The sequence below is a fragment of the Catharus ustulatus genome, chromosome 2 (genome assembly GCF_009819885.2).
Source record: "Catharus ustulatus isolate bCatUst1 chromosome 2, bCatUst1.pri.v2, whole genome shotgun sequence".
In the NCBI taxonomy this organism is placed as follows: domain Eukaryota; kingdom Metazoa; phylum Chordata; class Aves; order Passeriformes; family Turdidae; genus Catharus; species Catharus ustulatus.
In genome coordinates, this window is record NC_046222.1 from 83,845,462 (window position 1) to 83,873,093 (window position 27,632).

At 41.8% G+C, this 27,632-nt stretch overlaps 1 protein-coding gene across 1 annotated transcript; it reads right to left on the reverse strand.

Annotated features, from left to right (window-relative positions):
- Window positions 1-1,843: 1,843 nt before the first annotated feature.
- SLC15A1 (solute carrier family 15 member 1) lies at window positions 1,844-26,475 on the reverse strand. The gene is made up of 23 exons (XM_033051222.1): window positions 26,428-26,475; window positions 23,852-23,874; window positions 20,939-21,023; window positions 20,716-20,857; window positions 18,589-18,696; window positions 18,325-18,424; window positions 17,998-18,088; window positions 15,610-15,693; window positions 14,609-14,691; window positions 12,111-12,197; window positions 11,067-11,156; window positions 9,830-9,874; window positions 9,700-9,729; window positions 9,490-9,578; window positions 8,239-8,320; window positions 7,373-7,498; window positions 5,918-6,067; window positions 5,455-5,504; window positions 4,730-4,840; window positions 4,503-4,599; window positions 3,908-4,054; window positions 2,967-3,074; window positions 1,844-2,334 (listed from the first exon to the last, which is right to left on the reverse strand). Exons 1-23 carry the CDS (start codon window positions 26,429-26,431, stop codon window positions 2,143-2,145), a joined length of 2,124 nt encoding a protein of 707 aa, XP_032907113.1. The 5' UTR covers window positions 26,432-26,475; the 3' UTR covers window positions 1,844-2,142.
- Window positions 26,476-27,632: the final 1,157 nt, after the last annotated feature.

Below are 27,632 nucleotides of genomic sequence, written 5' to 3' on the forward strand. Positions count from 1 at the left end.
AGGCTGTCTTCTCTGTAACAGAAAATTATATGCAAAAAACCCTCTCAATAAGTCGGATACTCTAGACAGCAGCATGCCAAACTAAACACTGTCACATGTAGAGGTTAACTGCATCTCTTTAATGCTTAACACTAAGGAACTGAAAACACTCAATTTCAGCCCAAAGACCAATTCCCTGCACACAGCTTCTGGACAGTCATAGCAATTCTGACAGGAGCTACCTGGCTCAGCACGTAGATATTTTAACTTTTAATTACTTAAATCCCTGTTGAAAATGAGATTAAAATATTGTCACACACTGCTGTCTCCATTCTACCTTACAGGTCGTTTTCACCTCATCAGAAAGGTTCCCTATCTAATTTTACAGTGTTATTGGCTTTCTAAACATAAACCACATCCATCATGTTGTAGACAAGTTAGTGTGTCTGCTAGAGCACTAAGATACAACAGCTTATGGTATAAAAACTAGGTAAATTACCTGTATTCCAAAGGGAAAAAAGAGGTAGTTTTAAAATGAAAAATAAACATTTCACCTGGCATGGATAGAGCAGTAGGCAGAAGATGCTATCCTATTTACTACAGTTAGGAGATAATTTATTTTGCTTAACTTGCATGGCAGAAGAAAAGCTGACTAGTCTGCCATAAATAAAGTTGGTATAAAATTCCCTTAACTCCTCAGAGGATGGCAGGGAGCCAGCTGCTCCTGTGGCTGTTACAGGAGACCCTCAGTTCCATTGGCTGGGAGACATGCAGTATCACAAATCCATGGGAAAGACTCTCCCCAGATGACCTGAGAGATCAAGAGGGGATTACTGCCTATGGGGTAACAGGACTATCTCTAACACAAGCAAAGAGCACCTTGCACTTGCCTTTTCAAACTCCATTTGAAATTGTCTTCATGGGTGAGGGACTGTTCTCAGTGCACATGGAGGCCTAGGTGCCAGCAACTCCAGTAAGAACAGGGAGCACAGGGGTCCATACACCCACAGGGCAAGCAGAACACCCATTGCTTGAATATGGATGTCTGTGTCCCCATTCAAAATATCAAAATGGAATTGTTGTAAAATAGCATAAGAGTATTGGAAGACAAGTATGAGAACAACTGAAAGTCTGGCCAGGCTACTGGAGGGGCCAGTGAGTCCAAGCTGCTGGAAAAAGTGTAGAATATAGATCCAAAAGAACAAGAATTAAACAGCATGCAAAACAGCATGCAGACCACTAGCACTCCATAACATGTAGCACAGGACTATGGGAACAGGTCCTGTTAGGAAGCAAAATTTAGTCTCCCCTAGCATGAATTTGGTAAGTGTTATGGTATATTAAGAGAGGAGACCGGCACTGATCCATTAGCTTTAAGTGATGAAACGTGTAGATAAAGGCAGCAGGGAGGAGGTATCAAGTTTTGTTGACATGCAACTGTAAGCCACATTCTTAAAACACTTTTCTTATTTTGTTATAACACAGGCTTTATTGCTCTTGCTTGTTCCAAAGGTCATTTGCTGTTATCATTTTACCTGAGTGGAGACTTCTAATATTGATTAAAGACATAACAGTAGTTAAATGGGTAGTTAATAGGCAGATAAAGCATTGTATTACAGTGCACATCCAAGTTATTCCCAATTGGAACACATGCAACATTTTAATCTGATCTCTGCTAGAGCTTTGCTCCCATTATCTCTAAGGAAGTACAAAAGAGTTTAAGGCACGTGTGACCTTCTGTTTTCAAGTAACAGTGATGCTAGAGGGATCATGCAGAGAGCTTGGCTTCAATTGCTGTTTCTTGACAAGTCTTGTTTCTTTCACGATATAAAATTGAAATACAGTACAAAAATATATCTTTTCAAAGGGTTCAATAGTTCAAGTCTAATTTCAATATTCTAATGCTATAATATGTAAGATTGAGGTACATTAAGAGTGCAAATTCTGCTGGAGTTTCTTCAGGATACCACATTCAGTACAAGAGAGAGACTAGTATTTTCCTATTGCTTCCATAGAGAGGCTGTACTTTAAGTTAAAACAGTTTTGGTTAATGTCTCCCATAAGACGTATTCCAGAGGTGTTATTATTGATACCCTGATTCCTCTGACTGCAGAAGAGTGAATGGGATTTCCATGATTTACAAACACTCCTCGAATACAGCTTTTACATTTTAGAATCAACTTCAGCTATCTTTTCATTGTCATCTTGATCATCCTTCTTGTGTTCTTCTTTTTCTTCCTTGCTGAACTGGGCTTCAATCTCGTTTGGATCAATATAGGTGTAAAAATAGGCCATGATAGCAAAAATGATGCAAACTAGTAACAGCAGAGCCGCAAACAGCACATACTCTGCCCACTGTAACAAAAAAAAAAAAAAAAAAAAAAAGGCTGAATTTATTACCAATAATCATTTGTCAAGAGTATTACACCATTTTAGTATCTTCAGTAAGTAAACTCAGAATGTGAAACTGAGTATACATAACAAGTATATGGCTTAGAGGATTAATGTATTAATGCATACAATACATATTTAAGCAACCCAGAATTAAGGCTTTTTTAGACCTTCTATCTTCACTGAAAATATAAAAATTCTGTGAATGTTGAAAAATTCTGCAACATCCTTTTCCTGGAGGAATTGGGAATTGAATAAAAGACTGAGAAGGAAACTCAGCCCCTTCCTTTTGGTCAGATAATCTCACTCTAAACCAGGCTGGCACTGATTCTGCTTCCACTTAAAATTTTTTACAGATGACCTAGTGACCACAAATGTGGGCAGAGATCAAGACCAGAAACTCTACCTGAAAAGCCTCAACATCTTTGTTTCATGCTCTTTCTGGTTTAATGTAGCTGAAACTGGGGACTGCCAGAGCAGCTGCAGACACAAGCTCTCTCCTCTCTGACAGAGCCATTTTAATTCATTACAGAGCACCCCTAATAACTCTTTCTCACAGTGTAATGTAATAGCTCATCTATTGCTTGCATGCTTACCTGCTTGTCAATTGTGGATGCCCCAGCCACAATAAGGACAATTATGTTACCAACAGCCACAGTCAGCAGCCACCCTGCCTGCAGCACTGACTTCATGTTAGATGGGGCCTGTAGAGACAGACATTTAAGTTTTGGTAGTATCACTTATTTTTTGATGAATTTACTGCATTCTTTACCTTATAATAAATACTGTTTCTCTGAAGGGAAGAGGATTTCTTGGTTTGGTCGGTTTTGGTGGTGGTTGGGGCTTTTTATTTATTTATTTTTTGACATTAAAAATTGCTAGAGAGCTAAACAGGTCTGGAGAAGGCTTTGAGGAGCAAGAGACCCCTAGCACACTAAATATAACACCTTTTACTTTACACACACTGAGTAACTAACAGGAGCATTTTACATCTCAGTAACACGTGGCACACATGACATGACACATCACCTAGCAAATCACACCTTACAACATTTCCATCACTTCAGTTTCTAGATTCAGCATGAAGAGAAGAAATACACACAAGCTAATGAACTGGAGTCAGAAGACAAAGGAATTAAAAGTGTATAACTAAACACTAATGAAAGGTTAACAGAAAAGCTGTATGAAGTAAACTGGAGTGGAGATAGTGCCAGTATTTCCTCATTTTATATTTGAGAGCTCTCCAGTTTGGTTTAACAGCAGCAGTATAGTTGCACTTATTTTCAATGAAAAGTTACATGTGAGAAGGAAATTTAAGGACTGGAAGTCAAGCCTTCAAAGTATATAATTCAGCATAGCTTCATGGAAAGCACCAAATCCTAGTGAAACAGGGATTTGCATCAGCCTATACAATCCTTTTAGGAGCTGTGAGGGACATAGCTGATCAAAAAAACAGCACAGAGTCACCACTTAAAAACAATAGATCATGGAAGATCTTAACTTGCACTGAGATTCTTAACACAAGAAGAACACCAACCTGTGAGTAGGAAAACTCCAGCCCAGTGACGGAGAACAACACTTCTGCACATGTCAGGAGAAAATACTGAGGAATCTGCCAAGCCATGTGGACTGTATTTGGTGCAATATCTTCATAGTATGTTATGCTAAGCTCATTTGTCACACACTGGAAATTAAAATAGCATGTTAGGAACAGTAATAAAGAGTGTGCATAGTTAAGGCATCCTAAGCAGTTCAATAATCATACACAAAGTTTAGAGTAAATAACAAATATGATGCACATATAATGACAAATATCCTTGCATAGGAAGCACTGCATACCTAGTTATAAAGCATAGCTTTTTCACAGCAGACTTCATGAAAATCTGTAGTGTCTAACAGGGCTAAAAATTTAAGGCCATTAGTGGTGATCATTAATTGTTGTGTTATGATATTATCATAACCATCATTATTTTTATAGTTAACAATGGCTTTATATCCTGTTTAAAATACCAGAATTCCATCCTATGAATTATTAAAGAGAAGAGGAATAATTCTACAAGTGTTTTTTTAAATTAAAGTGTCAACATGGAAAGTAATTCTATATTGTCCATCCAACAACAATGCCAACTCACATCATCAAGTGAAATGGTATAGACACTGCCATATCCAAATTTCTTTGAAACAACTTTACAAGTGGCCTCAGGCGTTGAAACATTAATGGTATATGACCTGAAAAAGGAAAAACCAAAGCACAGGTGTAGTCAATTGTGTGTATTACATATTCAAAAAAAGATCTGTTCCCTTTCCCCAAGGACAAGTATGTCTAGAAGATTAAATTAGGATAAAGGAAAATGCTTACCCGTCCGGTTTTGGAACGATGCTGTAATTAGTGACAGAAAGCGGATCCAGTTCTCCAAAATCTGTGTCCCCCATAGTAAGATTGACAGTAAAAGGCAAACTGTTTATGAACCTTTAAAATGGAAGAGTGATTAAATACTACACAAAACATGTATAAGTCAAAGAATACAGGTTTTACTTTTAATTATATAAATTAATACAACACAGCATAACAAGTATCCCATTTAATGCCTTTTTAAAAAATCAATTAACATTTTGGAAAGAACTCTAAATCTCCTAGAAATGTAGCTAATACAAAAAGCCAGTTAGACCCCCATCAGCCCACTGCCTTAGGAGAACATCAAAAGCAAGCTGCTACTACAACCTGTAGGTAATGCATCTGCAAGTGGGAGATGTGGAAGAAGTAGGAAGATACCTCTTATACAAGATTAAAACGGAGCTATAGATGTATAATCCATGCCATTTGTCCAATTAAAAAAGTCTAGGCAATGGAACAAAGCCTACACTTCCAATTTTAGCTAAATTATACCTACACCAGGTGTGCAAGAAAAGTGAATCATGACTCAGAAGTTATCCCATCCACCAAAACATCAAGTAACGTGTCCAGCAAGAGGTGAGTTCCTACAGTGTAGAAAACTACAGTTTGACAAGAAGAGTCCACCCAAAGACAGATTGAAGAGAGAGAGTCACACTGCTGTCAAAATTTAGACACAAAAAATCCTCTACCTGACGAGACTTCTTCCATTTTCTGGTTTTGATGTGATATTGTCATGTATCTGGTGAAAGAGACCATTATCAAAATATGTCATTGACATCAGAGAACAGCTTAAATATGCACTACTACTCAGAAATGGGAATTAACAGAGGTTTCAGAGCAGGACTCCAGACTTTCCTCTTTAGAATCTTACTAGCACATACATATGCTAGAAAATACTGTATGACCACACATCTAAGTCTTAGTGAAAGGGTCGTTGTTAAGGCACATAATAAATTGGTAATTTTTTTTCAAAGGACATCCTGCTATACTCTCTGCAGCTCACCAGTCTTAACTGGTACAGCAGAGACAAGGAGAGACAGAAAACAAGACAAAGGTAAAAAGCTATCCAGAGCTTGTCCTCTCAGCTTCACACACTCCAAATAGATAGTTGTCAAAACATTAATTTATATATTAAGAAATAAGCAGACTTACCAGATTAAAAAGAATGTTTGTTGAATTCAATTTAAATGGCAAAGTGTAACGTTCTTTCTCTAGCAGATTCAAATCCACCATTGTATTTAGGGGTGAAGCAGTTATGTTTAATGATTTCAGCTTAGAAGCCTCAAATGTCATGTAACCAGTCTGCAAAGACAAATTGCCATGGATTTCTGTGCAACTGCATATTTGGCCAGACTTTTGAGGGAATGTTATAGGCTCTGAGGAGGGTCAGAAGTTACACATGTTACTTCTGAAGCGCCAGATATCATGAACATCCCCTAACTTTCATTTTCAATCGGTTTTCTACATCAAGCATTAATTCCATTTGATCATTATTTTCTATTAATTTAATTTGTTACATATGCTTTAAAGTTACATGAGCTTCCCACAAGAATTAAGGAATAGCTGTTTTATTTTCCTGTTTCTCACTCCAGAAAAATCAGGCTTATCATAACCAATGAGTAAAATTCTATTTAGCCACAGAGGTAGCACTAGCATAAGATGCAATGCAGTATTTTCCAAAAAGTAGGAATGACATGCTTTGAATATTCAAAACGCATATAATCAACATAAAATACTTAAACCATTAATAAACATGTTAATGTTACACTAAAATAGCCCCTTTGTTTTATATGATTATCAAAGGCATTTTATAATCTGGATGACAAAATGTCTGCAATAGGGAATAGAGCATTCTCTACCTTTCATTTTCAGCTTTGTACCATGGTTACATCAATTCTCTGTCAATACACAGTTTGGGTGCCCTTATCTTCTCCTCACAACTCTGTTTCCACGTGAGGTGAATCTGGAGAAGGTTGCAATAGGATCTCTCCTCTTAAAGGGAAACAGCTGCAGACTACCACAGAACACGCTTTCTAAGATCCCTTATCAAAAACATCCATCAGAGCCACCACATTTTGCTGCCAATAGAACTACCAATGCTGTGCTGTATTAGAACCTGAAAAAGTTCTTTGGCAGCAAAATCTGAAGCCTAATGTGTGTTATAACCACAGAGGAAGCTCCCTGTTCGGGTAAGTCATCCTTCATGGTAATAGCAGTGACTCACTCGAGCTGAACGCACATTTACTGAAGGAAGGAGCTGCTTTTAGGAAATGGAACCTTTTAAAGAAAAGAGAAGTTTTCAACTAGTTCATTACTCTTTAGTTTATATAAGTTTCTTGGGAAAAAACCTACTTTTGTCAAAACAAAATAGTGATACTTCAAATATTGATATCGTTACCATTTCTTCAATCACTGTGTTTTCAGTAACAATTCATTCCACAACACAAAAAAAGGGGAAATCATTAACATTATTAGAGTAACAAAGTCCTAGAAAACAATAAATTTTGAACCATTAGTTAAGAATGACTCTGACTTACTCTATTAGATTTTTTTTTAGCTTAAATAATTTTAATTATTGTTTAATATTTCACATCTGTCATTACTTACCTCCTTTTTAGGTGATACCTGCACAATGTCAAGTTGAGGTTGGAACTGAACTGTTGCAGAAACTTCACCCACATTGATTAATTTGATTTGAGCTTGCCCAGCTGCAGGGAAAACAGGGTAGGTTTTCTGTAGGACATGAAAAAAGATAAAATCAGTGCCCTAAGTCACATGGAAAAATTACTGTAATTACTGTAATTTTTCTTATTTCATGTTGAAGATTAGCATTTGCCTGCTGATCTGTGATTGTCTGACAGATGAAACTTGAATTGGGTTTTGTTACTAGTCTCACAAGTTGCCTTAGGAAAGTAGTCTCTCATCCACAACAGACACCTCTAGATGGCTTTTCAGACCTTGGGATGCAATGGATCACCACCCCCAGGTGTTGCCAATATCCCAGCTACAGGGGAAGGCTTCAGTGGGTGCAGGCATGGCATCTCCTTTTGGGGCAAGGAAGGTTAGGGGAGACAAATCCTTTCTTCAAGAAATGTCATCTTTGTTCCTGCTGTGATGATGCTTCCTGGACTACGACACTTCACCTCCAGTCTAAATACCATAAGAGGTCAAACACACAAAGTAGCCAAGTAAATGTCTGGTTTCCAGCTTTTAGTCTCAGTTTAAAGACTGAGGTTGCCTTTAATGCGTGTTTTGTATTAACTGCAATGTGATGTTCTGCAGGATAGTGTTTGTTGCTAGTTAATTTTACTATGTTAACCACAGTATTGCAATATATTTCTCCTCCCTCTTCTTCTATGCTTAGATGATTGGCTCCAAATTTAGGAGTCTTGGTACATTTTCCCCTTAAAAACACTTTTCCTGAAATAACAGTTAAATATTAATAGTAAATACCTGCAGATGGCTGAACTTACATCTATTTGCACTTGCACAAGGGCAGCAGCAACAAAAGCCAAAGAGCCAAGGAACATCCCCACAGTCATCTTCTTCAGTGGCCTAAAACAACAAAAGACATGTGAGATTTAAGAGAATTCAAAACTTCAGCTGCTTGTTTTTTCTTTCCACTCTGGAAAACTCAAATGGCCACAGCTACCTCATTATCACCATTTGAAGGGCTGATGGGATTACAGAAAGTGTTCTGCTGAGCTGTGTACCTCTCAGTTCATAGTTACACTATGAGGAAATACATCTTTCCTGCAGCATCTTAATAACCTGTTACCCTGCATCTGCTGGGCTTAAACATTGACCACGATTACTAGGTTCCTGAAAAAAATCTGGTTTTGCAGGAAGAAAAAACCCAATCCAATACAGCTGTTAGTTGTAAAACAAGAAAGAGACAAGAAGATATGACTTTAAAAAAAGAGCAACAACTTGACTCCATATTGGTATGTTTAAATAAGATTGAACAAAAGCCGTCAAGGAAATTTGTTGAATTAGGAGATATCTACTAGCATGCAGTTAAGGTATAAGGACAGATTTAGGTATGTATTTAATTTGTGGTATCGTTTATCCAGTGTAGAATATCCACAAATGAATGACAGTGTTCCCAGCACAGCACACATCCTAGATTTTTCACAGCTATATGGAAAAACAGCATTGCACTTTAGGTCTCTGAAAACTGTTTTAAGAACTGTATTCTCTTCTGCCTCTCCAAGCACTCTTGCAACTGCACATAATGTGTAATGCCCCCAAAAGCTCCACCTAGAAGTATTCAGTGAGCCAGACTCCCAACTGAGATGGAAGAGGAAATGTCTTGTGAAATGTCTTGTGTCTCAGTTGCTTTTACGCCCAAAACATGACAAATGCTAAGGATGTATGTTGTATTTTACCTCCTAATCTTCAGGAGGGAGAGGGGGTAGACATAGTGGATATGGAAAATAATCAAGATCATCTCTACTGCAATCAAAAGATTTTGTCCTTAACTGAAAAACATTGTCACTCTTCTATTAGATTCTCCTCTTCTAATGTGTGATGCCTCTACACACCATTTGAAGTGTTCTGGGTTTTTTATATCTTAATTTCTTCAAAATATTAAACCATTTTAAATACACTTCTCTTTCATCCTTAGCCGAATGGTTGCTCTTGTTACGTTAGAGCTGGAAGAGACAGTTAAACAAACCACTAAAATGAGACTGTGTTGAAGTCAGATTATTACATCAACTTACGTAAAATTCAGCTTGCATTTCTTGATTAAAGGATAAAGCACAGAATCTACAACTGGGACCATTATAACAATCAGGATTGGATTCACGATCTGGGGAAGATGAATATGAGAGAAAAATTAAGTATTTTTCAAAGTGTTTTTTATAAATAAGGGCAATAAGTATATAATATTTCAGAAGAACTTAAAATTGCCAGATAGAAAATTAACGCACCTGCATTTGGTCTGGTTGAATTTGAAAACCCTGATGAAGAAAAAGAGAAATAATTTTTAATATTGTGACAACAAATAAAATGGGTCTCAAAAGTGTTAATTAAAGGAAAAATGAATAAAAAGTAACCTACAAAATCTCCATTCATTGCTGTGGCTTGCAGTGTCCATCTTGACCCCTTAATAGAAAAAGAAAAAATGAGATGTCACAGTAAATCAATGTTCTAAAGTTCCTTTTGAATTGTTTTCATAAGTGAAATGTTGGAAAGGACATGCAATACAAGTAAAGCTAGCTTGCTATATTAGTACTCTTACTCTGCAATGTAAATCTTTGAACAAAGTGAGCCTCATGGTCTATTCCACTTCATTTACTTGTTTAGTGAAATACAGCAGAAAATAACTTAGGTTCAGAGATAAGCTGGAGAGAAGGCAGGGCCATCCTGTGCAGGGCACTGCCACGTGTTGGGCACAGAAGCCACCCTGGGGCCCGTATGCCATCAGCCTGAGCCCGAGCAGCCCACACGTCCCACTCATCCATCCTTCCTTCTCACAGCCCAGAGCCAGCAGACAAGCCAGGGCTTGACCTGCCTGGAGCCCTCTGCCCCAAAAACCTGCCTGTAGCTGGGACAAGCAGGGCAGGCTTTAGGCCTGAGCCCAACATGAGACAAGAACTGCTGCATCTGTGATGTGAGCCTTCAGCCACCCATGAAACAGCACTGTCCGAGATATTACCCATGGAATGAGTACTGAGCTCTGAATTTCATAGCAGAGCTGTCTGGACCAAGCTTCCTACCATGACTTGGATAAGGCTTTCAACCCTTGGTTCTCTCAAGAGTCTTCCTAAATTCATACTTTGGTGCTTAACTATGAATGCTGCTTTTGTGAGTCTTGAACACCCATTCCACCAAACCAATGGGAATTACAGGCTTATACTTCTGCTTGGAGGTGTAAGGTATTTATAACAAGGTCTGAGTGATTAACCAAACTGGCATCCAGATCATTTAAACCCTGGTTCTCCAGCTTATTTACACTAGGACCCTAAATTTCACCTGACAACTCACAATTGAAGAAACATAAACACTAAGAAAGCTTTAAATTACAGTTTCTTCCCCTGAGTCCCAGGCTGATAAAAGATTTAGAGAGGCCTCGGTCATTGAATCTGTACTGGGTGTACTTAGATAAACTGAGATTGCTCCTGTCTGCAGATCATCTTGTACTGACATGGCTCAGTGACTACCCTTTTGCAATAAAACCAGGATAATAATTTGTTTTTCCACACACCCACAGGCACCTTTTATGTCTAGTGACCTCAGAGTATGTAGACTGACACGGTACAGCGCTAATTACCAAGGCAAACAATTTCTACTTTACCTGCTGGTCAAAAACTGCCCAGAACATGGGGAGAGGGATGTAAAGGAAAAGCACCCTCAACACCATCTTTGTCTGAGCAATCAGTCGTTTCTGCAGAAAATAAAAAGTACACAAGAGAAATTGGTTTAAAAAAAGAAGGGGAAAAAAGAGGGTTTCAGATTGCTACTCACATCACAGCAATAGGTAAAGACCCATCATGTAATGTTTACCCACACATTCAACTTTGCATGTTATAGGCACATCTGATGATTTCTGTTAAAATAGTAGAAAGCCGGCTTTTGTGTGTGGGAAGGGCTGCTGGTTAAAGGTGACTGATACCAAAAAGATTTGGGCCTCTTTGCACGTGCACTGATGGCAGTATGAGATTCAGCACTTATTGCCACATTATTTTCCTAGGAAGGGGGCATTTGAATGACAGGCAACTGAGGAATTTCGCATAAGAACAAAGCATCCAGGCAAAAGGAAAATAAAGGTGACAGGCTAAGGCTCGTGCTGCCATTGGCAACAAGGCAGAATGGATAGTAGGCAAGGGACAAGTTGGGGACTGTGGGATACAAGGCTTTGAGAGTAATGATAAGTGTTTACCCACTTAAACTGAAATTTCAAAATGTAATTCTGATGTTACATACTAAGACAAGTATTATGGCCCTGTTCATTAACCATGACAGGCAGTATCATTTCCCTTTTCCCCTCTGCAGCCATGAAATACAGGAAGTAGAGAAGGAAAGGTAATGCTTGCTACTTTCCGAACAAAATAACTAAAGTGTTCATAAGGGAAAGTCTTTTTTTCATCTCCCTTGAATTTCCCTGGACAGCCTATGATTACACAGAGCATTGAGTCACACAGCTCTGCTCTCTCCCACAAGAGCTGAGGTGATAACCTACAATGCCAGGAGAACACTGAGGTTTGGCCAGATCAGCTACTGAATGATGGAAAGGCCCAAAACTATTTGCCCAGTGCATGAGGCAATGGATCAGAGCAGACAGAGAGAAGCTGAGTGTCAGTGGTTTTGTCACAGTATAGGTGGCTCCCCCAGTACTTACATCATACTTGTCACTCGCCCAATCCAGCCAGTGCTCTCTCTTGGGGAACTCCTTGCTGCGATGCCGAAACCTGTTTTTGATGGCAAACTGAAGAGAGACAGAATTATGTTTAATGGCACTACAAATATTTAAAACTATAAACTGTTTTGTCATTAGAGATGACACTCCTGATTTCTTAGGTGGTTAGAGGGTGCTAAAGGTGACGTGACTTCTGCTAACCATGCCAATCATCTAGGGGAATGTTGTTTTTAAGGCCTCACACTGCATATCCAGCAGAGTGTGCGCTTCGGGTCAGGTGGACCAAACAGCTCAGAGCAGTCTCTCCAGCATGGGTTGTTGTTAGAAGCTGGAAGATCTGCCTTCCTCAAATTTACTTACGTACAACAGTAATGTCATATGCACAGGTTTTCAGAGCTGAATGGCTGTAGGACTACATTTCACTATGAGAAAGAAGCTCCATCTTGTAGGTATGTCTCTACATCTTGACGTTGAATATACACAAATACAATCCCAAAGAACTCATAAGATTTTCTGCATGGAATAACATTCACAACTTAGCTGAACCTTAGGAGCAGCACTCTAAGCAACATCTAAAGTCGCCTTCAGAGATTTGGTTTTGACAGTGCTTACCAGATAGGCAATAGGTTGGGTTGTATAAAGCTGGCAGATCTGTAGGGATGTATTGATTTGGCACAGCCTGATTTTTTGGTAGTGGAAGAGTGCCACAGCTTCCACCACGTTTGACAGAGCCAATCTTTGGTGGCTCTGAAGATGGACACGCTGCTGGCCCATTTTGAGAGGCTGGTAATGCCTCTGTGATGACATATGTAAGAAAAAAACAAAACAGTGCAGGCACAGTTTTTTCGCTAGAAGTGGGGAGGTGCCATGTTGGCGCTGCCCACAGTGATACACTGGCTCAGTGTGGCCCCTAACTAACCACCCCTAACTAACCACTCTGCAGGCACAAGGGCAGGGGCAATGACAGCAGCTTCTCCTCCTGGCACCCAACATGAAGAGAGACATTAAATAGCACCAGCACCATGGTGGCTGCCAGTATGCACACAACAGCAGCAGGACTGCTGGGCTGACAGCAGAAGCATGACAAGCGATTCCCCAACACGGAACCTAGACAAGATCAACTTCTTGAATTACTGGAACTTGTTGACAATGGTACCTACAAGCAACAGTTTTCCTTCTAGTCAAAGAAGAGAAGGAAGTGAGGACAGGAGTTACAAAACATGGTAACACCAAAGTCAGTGGAGAAGAAAGAGGTGAAGGAAGTGCTTCAAGCATTGGAGCCGAGATTCCTTTGCAAGCCATGGTGAGGACTATGGTAAAACAAGTTGTCCCCTTGTGAAGCATGAAGTCCATAAGATGCAGAGATCCACTTCACAGCCCATGGGGAAAGTGCTTACGCTGGAGCAGGTGAATGTTACAGAAAGCTGTGGTCTGGTGGGAGAGCTGAAATGAGAGCATGGGCCCCTGCTCACAGAGATAGAAAGAGAGAGCCCTTGCTTCCAAACTAGAGCAGCCTACCCTTAAAATACTGCACCCCATGTATAAGTGACCCATGCCACAACAATTTTGGAACAACTGTTTGCCTGTGGGAAGGACCTCATGGCACAGCAGAAAAAGGACTCCTCTCTCTCTGAGCCAATGGAATAAGCTCTCAAATGATAAACTGACCCAGATCCCTGTGCCCTGCATTTCTGCACTGTTGGTGAGAAGGAGGGAAGGGCTGGGGGGAAGAAAAAGGTGTTTTAAAAGCTTTTTTTGCTTCTTGTTATCCTCCTCTGACTCTGTTGATAATAAATTTATTTTATACCTTTAGATTTGAACCCATTTTGCCCTTGGAGTGATTTTTTTGCCCAACTTAGCGAAAAAAGCTAAGCAAACTACGCTTATGGGTGCTTGGCATTTGCCCAGTGTCAAACCACAACAACAGAGAACGAAGAAACTCATATGCAAATAAATGTGATCTAAAGTTGAGGCACTGCGAAGTTGGGACATGCTGTGCTATTCGTGTAGATTCCACTCCTTTCCCTGCAGGATCATACTGATGTGCAACTTCCCTGAACTTCCTTAACACAGTGGGGATCAATAAACCTCTGCATTGTAAATAATATTCTTTTAATAAGTAATAAATTTTTGCTGATAAGATGTACTAGTAACTCTGCTCTTGACTCAGCTCAAGGCATCGTTGTCTCTTTCTGCATAAAGGTACACAAATGCGGAAAGAATAATTCCCAAAAGTTGAGATAAGCTTTTACATAACATTGACACCTTATTTAATTTCCTAGGTTTATAAATCCACATATAAATCAAGATACGCATAAAAAGACTGCCTAAATCTGGAGGTGTCAGTAAGAAGCCTTCTATAATAAGTAAAAAACTTCAGGAACTTTCCTTGTATTAAGACAGATTTCTGATTTAGGCACATTTACAGAACAGATTAAAGAATTGCTGCCAGGTCTTTGGGGATTTCAAGCAGTACTTACTCCAACACATTTGGAAACTTCAAGCATTATATTTCCTTGAGGTTTAACTTTCTTGTACATTTTGCTTCCAATCACGAACACAACTACAATATGCAAACAGAAACCAAAAGCAACTCAGGATGAAATTAAAATAGTGGCAAATAATTTGGTATGGAAACTGTAAGTCAAGGAGTTAATCAGGGTGGGAACAAGCCTTCTAAGAAGCAATGCAATTGCCTATTCACATGCTATCATACAGTAAGACCAATCAGATTAGTATCAGCAGATTGCTTCTATTCGAGGCAAAAAATTAAATCTGGAAATTCTTACATTAAGTGCTCAGTGGGAGGTTAGCTCGATTGAGGGATGGTCAAAACAAGGGCCATGTAGGACCTTGACTCTGGCCTTGTTGTAGAGGCAGGGCCAGGCAAACCCCCACAACCACCCTCCAGTCTGGGCTGGGCTGATGGGCAAGTCAAGATCACTGGTAGCTGGGTGGGCTCAAAGGACAAGGACCATGAGGGATACTGTAGTACACAATGGCACCCCCAGTTTCTTGGTTAACAGTAAGGCTCAGGTAGAAGTACTGACAATATATCAAGTAAGGGGTTTCTCCAGTGCAGGGACAATTACCTCATATAGTCTACCATCCTGGACTAGAGATAATGTCCAAAACACACACTTTCTGAAGTTCCCACCCTACTTTCAAAAGATGTATTTGTACACACCGGTAATCCAAGAAACATAGGCAATAATTTACATAATGCAGAGAATTCAAAGACACATTCATGCCTCACCCCACCCTCATCTGACTGTCATGGTGAATCAGTCTCTTCTGTAAAAGTGAGTGCTTCAGATTAATCCCACTCACTTCCCCACCCAAGAAAAAAATTTATGTCAGAAATTTCAGAAATGATCAGGTATTAGAGGTCAATACCTGGAGATTTCTATCACACATTCATTATTCTGAGATTGTTATTATCTAATTACTGAGTCAACAGGATGGCAAGAGATTCACCTACCCAAGGCAACAGCCATGAGGATAGCAGGAACTCCAAAAGCGAGTGGGTAACATTCCTGTTTGGTATGGATGCCACACTCTGAAGCTGAAGTAAAAAGTAACATGAAATGAAAGTCCCAGTCAGCACTGCTGATGTTTTCCTTGTGGTTTCTGTTCTTTGCATTCATTGTTAACTCCTGGGGGAACAACAAACCTGTCTGCTGACCTCCTCAGAGTAGAGGATCAATATCTAACTTATCTTTCATTATTGGAAAGGGGAATTATGCATCTCAGAATGGTTGAGGTTGGAAGGGACCTCTGGGCATCACCCAAGTGCCTGCTCAACTACAGCTACCTGGAAGCAGTTGTCTAGGACTGTGTCCAGATGGCTTTTGAGCATCTCCACAGATGGAGACTCCACTCCACAACCTCTCTGGGCAGCTTGTGCCAATTCTTGATCACCCTCAGAGTGAAAAAGTGTTTCTTGATGTTCAGAGGGAACCTCTTGTGTTTCAGCTTTTGCCATTGCCTCTTGACCCTTCACCAACCCCTTCCCCTCTTGGCATTAGTCATAGATTTGATTCTATCGACTTCCAGCACGCATCCTAAAGGGATGGTCTGAGTACAAACATAGCTACTGGCAGTAGACAGAAGACTAAACAAAACAAACAGAAGACTAAACAAAATTATCACATTCTTCACCATGTTTCTTCTGAGGGGAGAATTAAAGAATATGGTTTGGAAAAAAAAATAGCTTGCAGATAATTAATGTTTTGATTTAGTTGTGTTAGTCTTCTGGTTAAACTTTCACAAGACGTAACAGATTATCACTTCCCTCAGCTCAATCTGTCATTTTTTCCCAAGGTATTTTTCACCCTGTATTGGCAAGGAAGTAAACTAGATACTGTGCCTTATGCATTTCTACTCCCTTTTTTGGGAAAGGATAGAATTTGCATTAAGCAAACATCTAAAATTCTTCTACAGAGTCTTTTCCAGTCAAGAAATCCAAAGGCCAGAAGTTCAGCCCAGTGCTTTTGGGTTATTCCAGAATTCACATGCTGTTTCCTTGCTTTTGAGAAAAGTAGCCTTCTGAAACTGCTGGCAAGTGCATCTGTACAGCTCCATCTCTGCAAGCTTGCCACATCCATATGCATATAGGTTAGCAAATTGCTGGGTTTTGTTTAGAACCATGCTATTCTTTACAAGCAAAAGAAAACATAACTTTCTTACTTAACAATATGAAAATTATTTGCTTTCTCACACTGATAAACATATTTCTATATGATAGATGCTTCTGTACTTAGCACGGGCACACTTCCAGAGGAGAAGACTCTCTCCCCCCTTCCCTTCTCAGGAAGCAATACCACTCTTTCTAATGTGATAAAGCTATTGGAAAAAGTGACACATTTGTACCTTTGTGGAATTAAAACACTCATTACACATACAAGCTGTTCGCTCCAGCATTTCTTTTCAGATCTACTACTTCTAATCCTAAAGGCAATTACAGTAATTTCACTAATACAAGCCGCACCAATTTGACCAAAATTTTGGTGGAAACCTGGAAGTGCGACTAATACTTGGGGCGGCTAATATACGAACAATATTCTAAAAGCTGCCAACACGGAAGTGAGAGCCCGCGGCAGCCCCAAGCCAAGCTGGAGCCCGGCCAGCCCCGGCAGAGGTGGGAAACCCTGGCAGAGGCGGGGCCAGCGGTGTTGGGGGCGGGCGGCAGAGCCCGGGCCAGCAGGGTGGAGGAGCCCAGCAGAACCGGGGCTAGCAGCGCAGGGGAGCCCAGCAGAACCGGGGCTAGCAGTGTGGGGGAGCCCGGCGGTGCAGGGGCCTGCAGTGCCAGCCAGGGTGAGCAAACATGGCGATGGCGGTGCAGGTGGCAAGGGGGGGCGAGCGAGCCCAGCGGCGGCAGCAGCACCGCCCAACCGGCCCTGAGCGGCCCCGCTGAGCTGTAGCGCTGAGCTGGGCCACCTGGCCCCATTGGCAACCATGAGCGGGCTGAGCCTGCCTGGCCCCGCCCCGAGCCAGCAAACCCCGCTATGCCGCGATCCTGTTACTAATTGGCAAATTTGTGAAAGTTGCACACGGATCCTCGCTACGAACGAAAGTGTGGCTAATATTTGGGTGCGGCTTATTTATTGACAAAGGCATCAACGATGTCGACGCACCAGAAGTGCGGTTTATACTCCGTGCGGCTTGTATTCATGAAATTACTGTAAGGTTTTCAACTGGCTTGTTTTTGAAAGCACCTGATCTCTGAGAAGCTGGATGACACACTGAAGACTATTTTCTGAATAATTCCAGTTAAAGAACAGACTAGAACTTTAATTTAAACCTAGCTGGACTGCAAACCAACATTCCTTTTCTGGTGTTTAACAATTGTCAACAAACTTGACCTTACCTCTGATAGTTGGAGTGATTAGAGTAGATAAAAGACTTCCAGCATTAATGGACAGATAAAAGAGAGAGAAGAAGGTGCCTCTTTGCCTTTCCTACAGTAAAAACAGAAAAATGTTTAGAAAGGCTTAGCCACAACCACATTTATGAGCCTAGATCAAAAAACCAGCACCTCTGCTTTCAAAGTTCAAAACAAATAACTAGCCCATTCTTCAGCTCCTCAGGAAAACCCTGCAGTGATACACCTGTCTAAACACATATATTATTAGAGTACTGTAATAGTCAAGCATTAGAGTGTCTGTATGACTGAAAATCTGAAAGACATTGTCACCTGATCCTCTTCAAACTGATCTCCACCAAATGCTGACACACAAGGTTTGATTCCACCAGTACCGAGGGCAATAAGGATCAAGCCAATCATTGACAGAGCACTGGAACAAAGGAGAAAAGAAAAAAAAAATCATTTTGTGTTAGTAATTACAGCATACATAATAGGCTGGTGAAAGACATTTGAAATTCAAGTAACATAAATTTAAATTGTCCCATCCTTCACCAGCCTGGGGAAAAAACCAAAAATGTACACAAAGCAACTCACATGTTTGGTGCTAGATTATTGGCAGAGCCACCCGTCAGTTCACTTATGGAGCCCACAGACAGCACTGCCTGCCCAATAGCATAGACAATGGACAGGTAGAGAATGGTCCTGTTGTCAAGAGAGGAGATACATTTTCTTAGATATGTGACCACAATTGCGCATAGGTAATTACACAGCTAATGCAGACTTTTGTTTACTTGAAAAATTCCTGGTAATGAAAACAATTAAGAGATACAGTAAGTTATGGTCTGAACTGTTCAGAAGCTACTACAAAAATCTGGCCACAAACCACTGCCACAGTATTTCTATTATTATTATTCTTCTGGGTAGACTTTAATTAATTAAGCAAGGCAAGCTGAAAAAAAAAAGGATTCTATAGGTATCACTAGGTCACAGGAAATACTTACATATGTTCAGTGGTTGCCTTTCTAATGACCAACTCAAGAATGCCATTTTCATATTTTTTACATGCTGAAGATCAAATGGACTACACTGCAAAACTAAAATCTGAAATTTACACTGATTAAAGTATCATTAAACATTCACTATGTTAGTTTATATTTCTGTTGCAGGAGTAAAGAAAAAAACAATTCCATATCCCCACGCTCTTGGCTGTAAGTGCACCAACATTTTTACACTTGCGTCTGAAGAGTGCAGGCTGCAGGTTTCTCTGACTTTAAGTTGCTCTTACCTGTAGCAGAGGGGAAAAGTCTATGAAGTGGGGCAATGAGGCATCTGCTGTTTAATGGTATTTAATAGATACAATTGAATGTTTGTTGGTTTTTTTTTAAATAGTGTGACCATAGAGTTACTTTAATTGCGTAACGACCTGGGAAAAAGTTTCCAATTGAAGTTGAACCTGAGCTGATCAGGAGAGAAACTTTCGGTTTTATTTGTAAGCTTATAAACCCATTGCAAAGACTTATATAATTGGCACTGCTTGATGGGACTCAATTAAAAAATAACTGATTTCTCTCCTATTTTCCCCAAGAAATTCACATCCAACGGCATGCGAGTAGGTCCCAGCAAGCTCATTGACAGACATTGCACAAAGTACATGGACTGTAGAAGATTGGAATCTCTCCTTTAAAAGTTCTTAACAGTGCTTAGGTAACCTCTTCTTCCTGTTGTCATCACATATTTTTTAAAATTCTTGTCTAACCCTTCCTCATGAAACCTTGCTGCATTTTAGGGTGTTAAAGCCTAATGGTGTATCCTAAAGCATATTTTCCTCTTGTGTAAGCCATCCTAAGAAGCTCCTGTTAAAGGTCTGTGCCTTTCAGTTGTGGCACTGTCATATCCAAAAACCAAAGGAAAAAAGATGCAAGGTCTGCAAAATTTCATCTTGATAAAACAAGTAAAAGCCAAAATAAATTTTAAAAATAAACCACAGCATCTAGACAAGCAAGTGCACAATGTATTTAGGCTGCACTCTGTAAGGCATCCAGCTAGTTGCAGTGGGTTTGCACTGCACAGAGCACACAGGGCATGGTCACAGCCCTGGGCTCCCAGGGGCTGTCACGACAGCGGAAGAAGACAGCGCAGCTGACTGCACAGTGCATCACTAATCTCTGGGAGACCTTTGGCAAGTCCGCTCGCATTCATGGCTCATAACCCTCCATAAAATTTTTATTGTGTCTTTTTTTAGGCAAAGTAAACACTTTTAGAATCAAAACATCAGGAAAGGAGAAGGAGATAAAGCTACATTTCAAAGCACTTCAGTGGTACTATCCTGACCAACTAGCGTGCAGCTAAAGACACAGAAGACATCATTTAGAGAAAGAATTGCTACTCAGTAAGACCCCTCACTGATCTGTCAATTTTGAAATCACACAGTATTTTAAAACTTATTCTAAGGCCTGGTTAACACCAGATAACACAGCAATTCACTATTTCAGTGGCCACTTGCAACAGGTAAAGAGACTGTCCTATGTAATTATAATCCCTTTCAAGTCTGAGCTGAAACAATGAAAACCTCAAGTTTTGGTGAAATAAAACAAACTATCCAGGAATAGTCAACACCAGCTCTGAAGCTGTAGTTCACAGCTGCAGTTTTAGGTGATGGTTTAAGTAACATTGATTTCAGGTGAGCTTTCATCTTTGGTTGCTTTCTAAGGAAGCACTCACTTAAACTTTCCCAGCCAAGAGTCAGCAATGATTGCTCCAAGGATCGGCGTCAAATAACACAGAGCAACAAATGTGTGGTAGAGGGCAGTGGCAAAGTTGTCTTCCCAGCGTAGAAAACGTGTGAAATACAAGGTGAGCACAGCTGTGGGAAGAACAACAAAACAACAGGTTACAAACCTGTAAGGCCTGGGTAATGCTCAGCACAGGGAGACAAGGGATGTACCTTTCATGCCATAGTAGGAGAACCGCTCGCAGAACTCATTGATGACGATGAAGAAAATGCTCAAAGGGAAGCCAAAGCAGAGCACCTGGAGGCAAGAGACAATGTGAGATCAGAGCTGTGCAGCCCAAACTGACACTCTTCACTGCAACCCACAGTTTCAGCAAGCTCAGCATGGACTCAGTGGGAGTGGGTAGGTATTCAGGGTCTGGCAGCTGCCCAGGCTTCTGTGGGATCACAGTAGTTTACCTGAACCAAGAGTCAGTTCTCACTTTCCGCTCTTGGTCCCCAGAGGTCTGCACACTTCTCATCTGCCCTTTGCAAGAGACCTTTAGCAGCACTGGAAATGACCTTCAAATGTTGCACTATGCACATTTCAGGTCTCCAGCACATAACCCTTACAGCAATCTTGATTGGTATATAAAAATATGGAAAAAGACAATGTTTTTGGAAAAAAAAAAATCAAAACCCAAAGCCAACCAAAAATGCACATCACCAAACCCCTGCAGTACACCGGTTAGAAGCTTAGGCTATTTATAAGCACCTGTAATTAAAACAAATAAACTTTTCATTCAAACAAATCTCTCAGTAAAACTCCTTATCCTTAAAAATACTCTCCTGACAAAGACTCCTTCATTTCTTCAGACCTGATAATAGAATGCAGTTTATTCCTAACCTAAATTGGCATAGCTTTGGCTGCTAGATTCACTGAGCCTTCACCTGCTGCAACAGCAGGTCATTTTCATGCAGTTCTTGCCATTGAGACAATGGTTAAAAAGCATACATCAGGTACAGATCTGATATGGTCACTAGAACTGGAAGGTTGTTTGTCTTAGTGGACTCAATGAGTACATGATATAATGTCTATTAAAATTAATGGGGATGCAATTTAAACATAATCCTCCCATTTAATCTCTTTTCATGGGTTTAATCCTGCTAGTAGAAAATAATTGGATTTTAAAGATGTTTCAGAACATTTCAGAGGCAAAACAGTTCTTCTCCGTGCTCAGGTTTACTTTAAAAATGGCATTGTTTGAATTGCAAAGATTTAGGAATGAAACGAAGCTTTATTTTCTGTGAAACAGGAAGAAGTTAATTTTGCAGATGAAAAGGAAAAAACCTCAGGGAATCTGACACAAGTAAACTGGAGAGCCAGTTTAGTCCAGCAAACTCTCAACAAACAACACAACACTTGGAGACTTGGATGGTACAACAGGTTTTTTGGGGAATCCCGCAAAAGAAATGAAAATAAGAGAGTGGCCAGAGCATTGTTGGCTGTTGTGGGGATGCCTGAGCAGCCTGGACAGCATTGACCTTTGTTGTTTGTAGAACCAAGTACATACTGCATATCCTACCTGTGGTTTGATAAGCAGGTTTCACAGGAAGAACCCAATCTCAGCTGAGGCAAGTGCTAAGTGGGACTCTTCTAGCTTTAGAGCACACAAATTTTGAGTCCTAAAGAGCTGTCTTCAAAGGAGGACTATTCACATGTATCCCAAAATTAGATAAAATTGACTTGAAGTTGCCCATTTCCTGCAGCTGAAGGCAGCAGGAGGTTTGGACACAGGTGTTGGTGGGCTGGAGTTCACAGAGAGGAATGCTTTGTGCCTGTCCACACAGCATTTCCCAAAGCCATGCAAATGGTCATGGGATGGAGAGTCAGACACTGACGTTTTGGTTCAGCACGTAAGTTAGTTACTGAAACAGTAACACAGGCTGCATGACTTGTAATTGGGAATGGCCCAATGGAGAGGAGAGAATGTCTGTTCCTGAAGCAGAACAAAGACTTCCCCGTATCTGTCCTGCCTACAGAGGAAAAGAAAGAACAGTCCTGGCCCAGGAACTGGTAGGACCCATCTCCACCAGAAGTTAACAAAAACTTCACTAAAATCTTTTGACCACCTGGAGTTCTCACAAACCTCCCAGTGTTTTGCCATCACCGTACTCACGGCCTTATTCTTTAGGAGAGTGTTGCATGTTGGTCTGGAGAGGTCACAATCCAGCAAGGCTAGATTTTTGTTTCAAGCCACTAGAACTTATGTGCCTGGTGGAGCTGTCCTGCATTCCCATGCTGGCACAGCAGCCACTGGTGGGTTTTTAGTGGCTGCTCCCAAAATGGAGGGGGTCTGCATGTCACAGCTCTAGCTGAGCATGGACAGGGGCATGCAAGAGAAAGCTACTGGGTCTTTCCCAGGTGACACTCATTCTGTTTTTACAAGACGCTACGAGCAAGAAGAGACTATGCAATGAATCCTTGCCAATATATTGTGTGTCCTGTCCTTGTTTTGCACTGTACTGTCCTCTGCTACAGTATTCATGTGCCCATACACACATCTACCAAAACCTTTTTTGCTGTAACCCTCATTGGTCAGGAAGCACCACATCCACCACCAAAAAGGTAACCTGAAGGTTATGTTTTATAATGCCCTCTAACCTTGCCCTGCCCTGGGGATACCACCACCCTGCTGCACAGTTTTGACTTTGACTGCTGAGGAAGTCACTAAGCTGAGAGAAAGTCTGTGAAGTAAAACCTTGCAAGATAAGAAATGCACAGACAGAGTTCAGGTTGCTGAGGCACATGTCTTTAACAGTTCAAAGATTTAAGAGCAGTGGATGATGATAACTCAGCCTCAAGAAGGATGGGCTCCAGAAACCAATCTCTTCCTTACCAACATCTGCTCAGTCAGCACAGGCTTTTCATACATTTTATCAGGGTGGTGAGCAAATGAATGCTTTGCTGGTATTTAATAAGTTACTAGGCTGCTTTTTGCACATATTGGCCAGCAAGTCATTATTTTATACATTTATTGTATGCTCATGGGGTGATTTTCATTTTGGGCACTGATAACTTTACCAAACTATGTAACCCAAAGAGAGTCAGTAGAGCAAATTCTTATGAGGGAAAACAATACTTACTGACTTGCCAGTAGTTTTTCCACCTGTGGAGGGAAAAAAACCAAAATACAAGTTAATGGCAACTAATAAGTAATGCTCTCTTAAAACCAATGAAAGATTCAAAAAAGGTTCAGCTCTAAATACATATTGAAATATAAACACTGGTTAGGGTGAGTAAATTTTCAGTTTATTAAAGGGAGACTTTTCATAGTTATTTGGCAAAACTTCCCTTGAAGGCCTTTGGTTTTTCAGGGTGTGCATGAACTCAGACTCACAGGAGAAGCTCAAAAGGACTGACAAGTCAAAACATCCCATGGCTGCTCACCACACATCATTCAAGGTGGCGGTAAACCAGCCACCCACAGATGAGGAGTCGTGTTACAACTCACTCTTGGGGACATTACCTTAAAGGCAAGTCAAGACTGAAGAACAGACTCAAGACGCCCTGCCAGGGATGGAGGTCAAGTCATGAAAAGGGACTTACAGAGGACTGGATATAAAGCCCCAGCTGAGTGATCCACTTTAGCAGGCATTCCCATAACCTGAATATTAACCTGGAAACACCTGGAAGCACAGCAGGGTCCCCCTGAGGGCAGCAAGAGCAGACAGCTGCTTGCAGCCCTGAGGTCACTTCCAGGGGCTCCTGGCAGGCTCTCTACCCCTGGCAACACTCCAAGTAGAGCCCTGCAGGGCTTCCTCAGCTCAGGAGACAGGCTTGAAGGCCTGAACTTTAACTGTGTTAGATAAAGGGCCCGTGCCCACATAGCGGATGTCAACATTTTCCATGAAGCCACATGAGCAGGCTCATTATCATTAAGATAAGACCAAGTACAAGATGTGAACTTTGAAATCCCTGCTTGTAAATCAAGTCAGTCCATAATACATCTCTATAAGAAAAATATGTTTGTGAAAATCATTACTTAGTCCATAGTTCACAACAGATGAAAACAGCTGACAGCAACACCGTAGCATTTGACACAATACTAAATCAAGGAATCTTCAGAAATTACTAAAACAGATTATTCTGATTCTTTCCTTCACTCCTGTGGACAAGTATCTTCACAACAGAGACAATGCAGGAGATTCAAGAATATATTTTTCTAGAGACCAAGCAACATTCTGAAAGTGCTACCACACCCAGTTCGGGGCACATGCAGGTGCACAAGTTACTGAAGTTATTGGCAATGTCCCTTCCACAGCCCACGTGAGCAGATACACCGAAGGATACTGAGGTGTCAGCAATAGCCCACCTTCATATCAGCTCCTTGGTTATTTCCACTTGTTGGCCTTTCCAGCACACGTGCATCACACTGACAGTTTTTTATAATACATACAGAGAGCACATTGCCTTGCTCCATGCAGCCATACAGCAACTCAGCCTGGATGAAATGCTTCCAGTCCATGGCCACAATAAATCTGTACACACCCATACTGTCACCTGAGATGTTTCTGGCTCCAGAGCAAGCCTGGAGTCCTGACACCTGGCCTGGGGTACAGATAAGCCTATTGCCTCTGGTCCCTGGAGCAGCCCTACAGCACCTTCACAAGGATGCTGCTACTTCAGGACATCCCCCTCTAGGAGTCCCTGCTTCACACCTTGCTATTCCAGAAAAGCACCAATACAGAAACTATCCAAGCAAATCTATAAAGCAGCAAGCCTGATATTAAATGAGCAGGCACAGCTGCATCCCATCTCTTTCTCTACACAGAGCTATCACCATTTTCCTGGTTGTCTGCCCAAGCCAGCAAGACACCTGGCAGCAGCATTGGCATGTCCTGCCTCCTCATCACTACAGTTGCTTGTCCTCAGAAGACAGATTTGCTTGCTGAAGATGCAATGGCACTTTCTTGGGTAGGTTTCTTTTTGGGGTGGAGGGTGGACATTTCAGGTTCCTTCCCTGTGTGAGACAAGGATTTTTCTGCCCAGGAACTTCATGCTATGAGACACCAATATAGTCAGACACTGCAGGATCAAAGGTCCAACAAGAGAAAACTGAGAGATACATCACAAAAAATAGTTCTTGTATCATTACTACTCAATGTTCCTGTTTATACAGGAAAAAACCTGCAGGATTTATTAGATAAATTGGTTCTGCCCTTATCTGAATCTTCCAGTATCTATGTATTTTAAAAACACTAGGTCAACCCTAGGCAAACACTCTCGATGAAAAAGCATTATCTAACATCTGCAAGAAACACCGTATTTAACTCGTGCTCGGATCTCAAGTTCCACATGCCTTAAATGTGTAGCGTAGGATAAACGTCACCGGCCAGGGGCTCTGCTCACAGCGCTTATAGAGGCACCAGCTCTCGGCTCTCACTCGGGTTTCAAGGCAGAATCGTATAAACCAGGATATCGCGATGACAGAGGAAGAGCTGCCCCGGGGAAGAGTGGAGACCCAAGGGTACCCAGGGTGTCAAGACCGACACCGAGCAGCAGAGCCAGCCGTGGGCGGACGAGACCCTTGGCCACGCTGTCAGCTCACAGCCCGGCGCGGTCACCCTCGCATCCCCCGGCTCGAAGGGAAGCTGCTGGAGGGATGCTCCTCCGGGCGGCATCCCGGGCACCGCCACCCGTCCCGCACCGCCACACCTACCCATGTCGGCGGCGCGGTCCCGCCGGAGCCCCGGGGCTGGAAGGCTCAGAAGGCAGGGAAAGAGGGAGGGAAGCTGCCGGGGGCGGCCGGGCTTTAAGGGCGGCGGCGGGGCCCCGCCTGGCCGCGGGTGCTGCGGGGCGGCGCCGCGCAGGTGTCGGGGCGGGGAGCGGGTCGCTGCCGCCGGGGAGCCGGAGCCATCCCGGGCTCACCTGGCCTTGACCCGCCGCGATGGCCCGGGGAGCTCCAGCGCTCCTCCCCGCTCCCCGTGCGGCTGCCAAGGAGGGCTGGCACCTGCTGCTCGGGACTGGCTTCGCCCTCCGGCCGCCAGGAGCACCGAGCTGTGCCATCCGCTGAACCGAGCGCTGTGCAGCGCTGGCAGCTCCGCGCTGTCCCTCTGACGGCAACGGCGTGATGGAAAACTTAGTAAGCAACTAAGCGGAATACACGCTGGGTGGAGGGCAGTTTTCTGTCTTGCTCCTTCCTCTCGAGCCAAGGAAACAGATTTCCTAGACTGCTGCTGCGTCCGGTTTCTAATGATCTCTGACCTCAGTTCCCATGGACTGATGCACCTGAGAACTTGTCCAGAGGAGATGTGGATGCATCCTTGGAAGTGTTCAAGGCCAGGCTGGATGGGGCTTCGAGCAATCTGGTCTAGTGGAAGGTGTCCCTGCCCAAAGCAGGGCATTGGAGCTAGAAGAACTTTCAGGTCCTTTCCAACCCAAACCATTCTGTGAGTCTATGTTTCTATGACCCACTTTGCTCATCATTTGGTCAATCTGCAGCAGACGTCTGTCCCGTGTGCCATTTGTGCCACCAAGCCATAGGGAAGGCTGGGAGAATGCACATCAATACAACATGATGCATGTTTCATGCATGCACCTTACTGAGGCATGTACATGAAATAAATGGATGAGAAGTTTAGAACGAGAAGAAGAGCCAGCATGCAAGGCTGATGAGAAGAGTAGGTAAGGAAAGCTACGTTACTAAGACTTGAATGAAGTCAGAATGCAGAAACAGTCAAATATTAACAGACATTGCTAAAAAAGAATTTTCTGAAATTGAGGCTTGAAGATACAGTGGTACACTCTAGCTTATGCAACCAATCCAATAGCATTTTCTATGGCATGCACTTAATAATTACCTGGCTGCTGAACAGGTTCATTTTGTCTAGGGTACAAATCAAACAAGCATTGCAAAGCACTGTA

What these genes read in the sequence shown, in the direction of transcription:
- SLC15A1 (XM_033051222.1), bottom strand. An exon ending in GAAAAACTACTGGCAAGTCA is followed by an intron (nt 21,024 to 23,851) that starts GTAAGTATTGTT and finishes TCTTGCCTCCAG; the next exon opens with GTGCTCTGCTTTGGCTTCCC. An exon ending in GGGCAGTTTTTGACCAGCAG is followed by an intron (nt 9,875 to 11,066) that starts GTAAAGTAGAAA and finishes TTTTCTATTAAG; the next exon opens with GGGTCAAGATGGACACTGCA.